Raw genomic sequence first — 8,106 nt, 5'->3', positions numbered from 1 at the left:
CCCTGGCGGCCGTCCTGGGTCCGGCCGCAGGGCGCTTGCCGCGCAGGCGGCCCCGGGCCGCGGCACCCTCCGCCCCGCCCTAGCGGTCGAGCGGCCCCGGCGTCCCGCATCTCGCGCGCTGGTTCTCCGGCTGCCCAGGCTGGCCGCGCCGTGCTCTCCGCTCCGGTCTGGCGGTCCGGGGCGTCCCCCTCAAGACCCTAGCGCGAACTCGCGCCTTGACCCTGCGGTGTCTTCCAACCTGAGGACCAGATAGCTGACCAGATCTCACCCAGCCCACAATACCTCTGCTGGAGCTAACTCCTGTCAGCGATACACACCCCAAAACCCCCCACAGACTTGGGGAAGCAGGGGCGTGGAGATCTGGGGGTTATATAGCAATAGTCCCAGAGGAAGGGAAGGCGCGTGTCTCCACTGGCAGTGACAAGAGTTGGGTAGAAAGGAAAGAGCAAAAGTGCCAAACTGCAGAGAGAAAACGCAAGGACTCTCAGCTGCAGACCCCACGAAGAAGCTGGGACAGCTGGCAGTAGAAGGCAGCCTCCAAGGCCTGCAGAAGGGGGCTTTTTGACTCCCTAATTACTTTGTTGCCAGGCTTAGGTGATAGGGTGTCTACACTTTAAAAGGCTCAACGGTTTATCCCCAGAAAACGGTCGGGATGCTTACCCCACTCCATTGGAGAGGCCAGAGAGCAGCCAGGGAGGCAAGATCTGGATGGAGGTCATCCCATCCCAGAAAGGGAAAAAGAGGGGAGAAGAAAAATGGATATTGAAGAATTGGTACAATTTATAAAAGGTGATTCAGGTACTGTTCAGAGCTTAGCAACTCAATATATGTGTCCTAAGAAAGAAACACATTTAGGAAATGTAGCACACTGGCCCCCCTCAAGGTAGAGGTATAAAAGCCCTCCGTTGCTCTCCAACAATCTATGCTCCTCATCACCTTCAATATCTTGATTCCCCTGGAAGGATACACACAACACTGGTGCCAGTGTTTTTTCCTGGAGAGAAAAACTGGGAAACAGGGAATAAGGAATGAAAAGGAAATTTACCTCTCACTATATACCTTTAAATTTTTTGAATTTTTACCATTTTGAAAATAAAAGTTCACAGTATTCCTGGAAACTTACCTCTTCCAGGAAGTCTTCCCTGGTTAACATGTTCTTTCCCTTTTGTTAGGTTTCCTTAACATTTCCATACTTAGCTTAGACTGTCACAATCTTTTTTATTTTATTTTACTTTTTAAAAAATAGAGATAAAATTGATGTAAAATATTAGTTACAACTGTACAACATAGTGACTCAATTTTTACAGGCTATACTCCATTTACAGTTATTATAAAATATTGGCTATATTCCCTGTATTGTAGTCACAATCATGTTTAAATTACACACCTTTATCATTCATTTCACCTTACATCTTTGACATACAGGAGTCTAATGTTTCAGAATGAATTTTAAACTCCTTGTTAGCCAGTCTTCCAACACAGGACTGTACGTTGTTTTTGGCTTGGTTTTCTATGAAAAAAAGGATGTTGAGCTCTCTGAAGGCAAGTATATACATTAAGTTTTCTTTGTAGCTCAGGTAGAGCTGCATATGGGAACAGACACTTAATGCTTGATGATGATGATGATGATGAAGACGATGAGGCTGAAGACGTAGAAATGAAGGTAGCTGGGGATCCACTGGATATGGGTGTTGGGACAAGTTGACTTGGCTATTGGCTATGATGGACCTTCCAGGAAGGGCTAAGCTAGGATATGGGCCAGAGGATAGGGAGGAGGGGACTACATGGCCTCCATTGCCCAAAATAGCTCTTGGTAACCTGAGGAATTGGAGTCAGGGGTTGAGCTGGGGTCACGTGCCTAGTTCTGGCTCCTGAGTGTAGGTGAACAAGGGAATCTGCCAGACGGGTTCTCTAGGCAGCTGAAAGGAGGAGGAAGGGCTAGAAGAGTTATTTTTAATATTATTCAGAGCACAGAAAGAGGATTTCCCAGTAGGGAAAAAAGGACTGTGATGTAGGTAACACAGATACTTCCAGAGCTCAGGGAGATGCATAGTGTTGGGGGGAGGAGGAGGCCGGAAGTGGTGGCAAAGCTCTCTTATGCAAACAGTCCTTCTGGATTCGACTACTGAATTCATATTTGAATAACTTTAGACAGATGCCTCCCTGTCTTCAAGCCTCAGTTTTCAGTCTTGTAACAAATGTTGATTGAGGATTCATCATTGTATTCAGCCTGGTTTGGAGGTAGAAACTTTGAAGTAATGGTGTCTATTTCTGTGGAGTTCATAACAGTAGAATATACATATACATGTGAAACCACTAGAGAATATAGGATTCATGCTACTTCATGCAGCATTATGTGTTCACAGTAATGTTGAGAGATGGGTTCAGTCAAGAAGGTCTTTCTGGAGGAGGTGTGTTTTGAGTCAATACTTGAAGGAAGTTATCGATGTAGAATGACAGGAAAATAGCAGGAAGTTGGTTGTTTCAGGAACATGGAATGAACTAGGAGAAGTTTAAATGGCAATAATTACCTAATCTAATTAGTGGGGGGACAACAAGCAAATTGGCTTGGCAGGCCTATTGTACCTTGGGGACTCTGCAGCAGTTAACTCGGTTAAGGCATAGTGTTAAAAGAGGTCACAATTTAGTCATGTATCTCAGTTAATTTCTGTCTTTATCTGACCAGATCCTTTCTGCTCATTCTAAGCAGCTGTCTCACATGTGTAAGCCCTTAGTCAGAGGGAGTGGGGCTGGACAAGAGAGTGGGCTTGGAAAGGGTAAGTCTGTTCCTTAAAGTCACATGCCTTTCTGAGAGTGGCTCCTCGAAGGAGATACTGTATCTTAATGGTGGGGGTGGGAGTGCTGAGGGAGAAAGAAGAAATGTTAAAAGAAAAAAAGAGGTGAGACCATTCCCCAATTTGGGACTTCATGTATGTATAATATAAAGTAAGGATTAAAATGCTTTTCTTACAAAATGTTAAATATAAGCCAGAGTTTTATGGGAGGGCTCCTGTTCCTCGAAATCCAGATAAAATGGGCTCGCATTTTATATCAACTCAAATCCCGTGGAATTCCCAAAATTAATGCCAATCTCAAGGAGACGGGGGGCGGGGGTTGGAGGATTTATATCTGTTTCCAGGCCCCTATTTCTGGACAAGATGTCTCTCTTCCATACCAGTTAGACCCAAAAGGCAATACAGACTCTAATTATTTTAGCTCCTCACCCTCACCTCCACAACACTACTCAGATGAAACTTTCCTGAATGTGGAGAGCATGACTAAAGACTTAGAAAGAAAACAAAGGAGAGGCTTGCACTATAGTACCATAAACATCTTTAAATGCAACAGCAGGCACCACCTTTCTCAAAATGTCCTTCCTCTACTCTGCCGTAGGAGAATTTCAAGGGCTCTTGTACCCACCAGATCCAGTCTCTCTCTCTAATATCTGATTTCTCTCTTCTCTCTCCCCACTTTTTTTCCTTCTCCCCACTTCTGTTGAGAGCTTTTTTCCCCCTCCTTGTATCATGATTGAAAGCAGTGTAGTGACATTTCCTTGCCTGGGTTCTTGTTCATGAGGTCTCACCTCCATAAAGTGCACACTTTTCCAGACAAAGATGGTTCTCTTCCCCAAAAGTGAAAGATGATTCTCTACCCTAAAAGTAAGTCTGGTTCTTCCTACCCCGAATTCTTTCTATAAATAGTAACAGAAAAAACTATGCAAAGTCTTAGCCCAGAGGTTGGTACGTTAATTTCCCTTCTCAAGGGTGTACCAGGTGTATTAGGCACCACGGAGGCTACAATGATGAATGGAACTTCTAGCTATAAACAAGGCAGAATCTGGTAACGGTTCAAAGACAGACGTTCAGAAGACCAACGAGTGTCTGCTGTTGACACGCCCATGAAATCGCCTCAGTGCTTATGTATCAGGTTCCTGACCACAGACTCGCTAAGTAGTTTGCCTGGCGACCTCGCTCCACTGGGCCATATCTGCAAGCTTCTCAAACACCCACTGCAGCGCCCTTTCTCGCCAGAGGTGTGAAACTACATCTCCCGACAGGCCGCGTGGTCCCCTTCCTTCCCCCATCTCCTGGTCCCGATCCATGGCAACAGCGTGACGTGGGGGTACTGGGAGCTGCTGGAGCCGCGGTCCCGGCTTCAGTTCTGACTACCCGGCCGCCCGGGCGGGAGCAGGGCGAGAGAAGCCACCGCCCCGCGCCGCCCCTGTGCTCGGGGCCCTGAACCCGCCCGGCGGCCGCTTCCCTGCGCTCTTCCTCTAGAGTGAGGAGGGCGCAGCGGGTAACAGAGCGAAGGGAGTAAGGGAGGGTCGCGCGCATGGCCTCGGCGGGTGCGCGGCGGCTCCCGGCCGGGACGCGCGCGGCGACGCGAGGCTGTTGCGGCCTCTCGCAGCACCCGGCCCCGCCCCCGGGCCCTCCGCGACCGCCGGGACCAATGAGGTGAGAGGGAGGTGCGGATGTCCGCACCCGAGCAAAGGGGGTCGCCCAGGACCCCGAAGTTCCGCGGTGGAGGATTGAAACTCTGGCTGCAGGCGCGGCGGGGGGCGGCAGCGGTCGTATCCTGGGGTCTAATGCAGAGCTTTGGGGAAAGCTTTTGCAAGTTATTACCGAGGCAAATTCCCACTTGCCCCTCGCGGGCGCAGCTTGAAGAGGCCCCTGGGACTGTGATGCTGCCTGAGAGTCTTCGCTTTCAGCAGTAGGGTAGCCCCCAAAGGCAGCTGGCGCTTCGCACTCACCCCACTTTTCCCCATCTCCTCCCCCGGCACCGTCCTCAGCTGCCCTCGACCTTTCGCACTCGTGACTGCCTGGCCAGGGAGCCTGGCCGACTGCAGCAGGTGCTAGAGGAAAAGCTTGTCTGGACGACCTTCCTCTGGGATGCGCCCCTCTTCCCCTTCCCCTGGGAATGGTTGAGGGACACAAAGAAAGAATCGTGACGTTGTCTCTCTCCTTTCCTTTTGGCCTTAGAGTTCTGATCTCCTGCAGCCTCTTCTTGCCCCGAGCTGCCCAGGTCTTGGCGCCTGAGGCTGGCTTACCTCCCAGCCGTTCCTTCATGGGCTTTGCTGCCCCCTTCACCAACAAGCGAAAGGCTTACTCGGAGCGTAGGATCATGGGGTGAGCATCCTCTCCTCTTCACCATCCCTCCACATTCCCTTTCCCTCCAAACAAAATGCCATGTCCGGGCTAGAAAGTAAAGGTAGCGATACTGGGCAAGATTCATCCTTGGTCATCCCTCTCCCCAGCTACATTACTGACCCTTTATCCTCCTCTACCAGCCTTCCAACCTTAATTCCCCCCTTCTTGGTTGCTGTGCATGTGCATTAAGTAAAACATGACTAGGGTTGGACAATAACGTAAGACAACAGGATATTATTTCTCTGCAGAACTATGTATTCTGAGCAGGATGAGAACTAAATTATTGAGCACTTGCTATTGCCGGCAGTTAGGATGCTTAGGTGTTTTACCATAGATTTCCTCATGATTACCTCAACAAACCTATGACTCAGGTACTATTATTACCTATGACTTACAGAGGAGATAATGGAGACAGGTAATTTATCCAAGGCCACATTGTCAGAAATTTGTAAAGCTGCGATCTGACTCCTTGCGTGATCACTAGTAAAACTGACAACCTGTTTTCCCTAGATGGTCCCTCTTAAGATCAAAACAGATAGTAAATGCAAAAGCATTCTGTAAACCTCAAAACTTACGGTAACATGAACATCATGGAAATCTGCACATTTGCTTTTGGGAAGTCATTCATCCTGGCTTATTTGGGTTCTCCAGCTCCTGAAGGTGCATGGTTAGTGGGCAAAAGTATGAGGTGAGGGTGCCTGGGCAAGGAGGAACCTGGCCCAGATGGCAGTTCCTTGGCCTCTCCCTGTGATTCCTCCCCCTAGGTACTCAATGCAGGAGATGTACGAGGTGGTAGCCAATGTCCAGGAGTATCGTGAATTTGTGCCCTGGTGTAAGAAGTCTTTGGTGGTCTCCAGCCGCAAAGGTCACCTGAAGGCCCAGTTGGAGGTTGGCTTTCCACCTGTCGTGGAACGTTATACTTCTGCTGTTTCCATGGTCAAACCTCACATGGTCAAGGTGAGGCCAATCTGGGAGGGACTGATCAGGAAGTTTTTTCTGAGTTCTCTGGCAGTTTTGTATTTAAGGGCTATTTTGCCTTTCCTTGTAATGGTTTTTGTCTCCATGTGTCAAATATTTCCCTAATAAAATATTAGAAGGAAAGGAAAATGGCTTTCTATTCCTTCTTAATGTCTCCTATACTTGACACAGGCTTTATTCCATTGTAATATTGTTTAACTAATTGTCCTATTGTAGGCTGTTTGCACTGATGGCAGGCTCTTCAACCACTTAGAGACCATTTGGCGGTTTAGCCCTGGTATTCCTGCCTATCCCCGAACTTGCACTGTGGACTTTTCGGTGAGTCAAGAGGCTGTGTAGCACAGGGTTACCACTGGGTTGTAGGGGATGAACTGAATGAAGTATTGTGACGGTTATTCTTTAAAGCATAGCTAGCACTTAGCATTTTCCAAGTCAGTGATGCTTTCCACAGGTCTGAGCTTGTATTAAACCTGTACTTTGTACTCAGTTCTGGGGCTTTTGAGAGGATTAAGGAAATGGAGGGGGAGGGAGGAAAAGGCACTGAATAGTATCCTTGCATTTGTCCAGGGACTATCCAACATAGTCTTGAAGAGTTTCTGACCATCTCTTACCCATCCCCAGATTTCCTTTGAATTTCGTTCTCTGCTGCACTCCAAGCTGGCCGCCATGTTTTTTGATGAGGTTGTCAAAAAGAATGTCGCTGCTTTCGAGCGCCGGGCAGCAACCAAGTTTGGTCCAGAAACAATCATCCCCCGTGAAATGATGTTCCATGAGGTGCACCAGACTTGAGGCAAAGGATTGTTCCCTAGCCTCTCCTCTCCTCTCCCTTCCCACCCAGTTCTCTTATTTATTTCATTTGGCTCCTGCTCTAATCTGAGAGAAGAATCTGTGTTCGTAATACTATTCTCCCTCTCAATTCCCCAGACACTGGGCTCTAAGCTGGCTGGAAATGCTGGGAGAAAGAAAAGGCAGGGAGGTATGGAAAGGAGAAATGCCTTGGAAATGGTCAGGCTCATCCTGAGAGCCCTGAATGCTTGATGCCTGCAACCTTCTCACACTGAATTATAATCAGGACTACAGAGTTATCTCAGCTCTTGTCAAAGTGCCTTAGTGTGTGACCAGGGAAAGACAGCAACTTTTTAAGGACTGAATTCATTGAGCTCTTTCCTCTGACAGAGAGCTGTTGGGTGGTCAATAACTCTGCCTGCCTGAAAGCCTCAGATGCCCGAAATCTGGCCCCAGCTTGAAATCCATATGACCTCACTTTAAGAGTATTTCCATGCTGCCTGGATAGTGGAGAGCGAAGGGCTTTCTTACCACCAGTGCCACAGGGGCAAGGAGCAAAAAACACTGAACAGTTGTACTCTTGGGTTGTATCTTATTCTTCCACTTGGCCTGAGTTTTTATAAAATTTCAATAAATAAGTTATGACAGTGTGAATTTGGCTTTTTATATTGTTTTTCGGAGGGGAATGATGTAGATATAGCAAAGAAGAAAAGTCATGGCTTCCTTCCCTAGGGGAGTGAAGGTGGAAGAAGGCCTCTTGGACATAATGTCCCTGCTAACTATAGTAGCACATTCTACAAGCCAGGACCTAGTACCCACTCCCTTGCCTATTTATAGACTTTTTCAGAAGGTCAGTTGTTGCAGGATTCTCAGGACAGAGCAATCTGGTCTCAGACCTCCTATATAACTGATGCCCACAGGACTACCTCTTATTTTGGGGGGTCTCCTTAACAGAGGCTGCAAAGAATAGGCACTCAGTGAAGTACCCGAGCGCTCTAGAGGTGCAGATCCTGAGCCAGCAGTCCCATCCTGTTTGCCCTTGGTATCGTTTGTACCTTTCACCCAGTGGGCTGGACTAGCTTCCTTGGATCAGTCACATAAGCAGTTGTGAGGTCTCAGCTCTAGTCCTTGAGGCTTCTACCTTACAACAAATTTAGGAAGGATGGGGGCTAAAGGTCAAAGACTTCTAACCTTG

General features: G+C 48.0%; 1 protein-coding gene across 1 annotated transcript; it reads left to right on the top strand.

Annotated features, from left to right (window-relative positions):
- Nucleotides 1-4,102: 4,102 nt before the first annotated feature.
- COQ10A (coenzyme Q10A) lies at nucleotides 4,103-7,565 on the top strand. Its single transcript, XM_032493072.1, has 5 exons — nucleotides 4,103-4,454; nucleotides 4,980-5,126; nucleotides 5,912-6,104; nucleotides 6,342-6,443; nucleotides 6,747-7,565. Exons 1-5 carry the CDS (start codon nucleotides 4,333-4,335, stop codon nucleotides 6,912-6,914), a joined length of 732 nt encoding a protein of 243 aa, XP_032348963.1. The 5' UTR covers nucleotides 4,103-4,332; the 3' UTR covers nucleotides 6,915-7,565.
- The last annotated feature ends 541 nt before the right edge of the window (nucleotides 7,566-8,106 follow it).

Source organism: Camelus ferus, chromosome 12, assembly GCF_009834535.1.
Source record: "Camelus ferus isolate YT-003-E chromosome 12, BCGSAC_Cfer_1.0, whole genome shotgun sequence".
Lineage (NCBI taxonomy): Eukaryota > Metazoa > Chordata > Mammalia > Artiodactyla > Camelidae > Camelus > Camelus ferus.
Note: the sequence above shows the minus strand (reverse complement) of the source record. Positions and strands in the feature narration are given on the sequence as shown.

Coding starts and splice junctions, on each gene's coding strand:
- COQ10A (XM_032493072.1), top strand. CDS start 4,333: ATGGCCTCGGCGGGTGCGCGGCGGCTCCCGGCCGGGACGCGCGCGGCG. Junction 4,455..4,979: donor CGACCGCCGGGACCAATGAG/GTGAGAGGGAGG, acceptor TTTTGGCCTTAG/AGTTCTGATCTCCTGCAGCC. Junction 6,105..6,341: donor TCAAACCTCACATGGTCAAG/GTGAGGCCAATC, acceptor GTCCTATTGTAG/GCTGTTTGCACTGATGGCAG.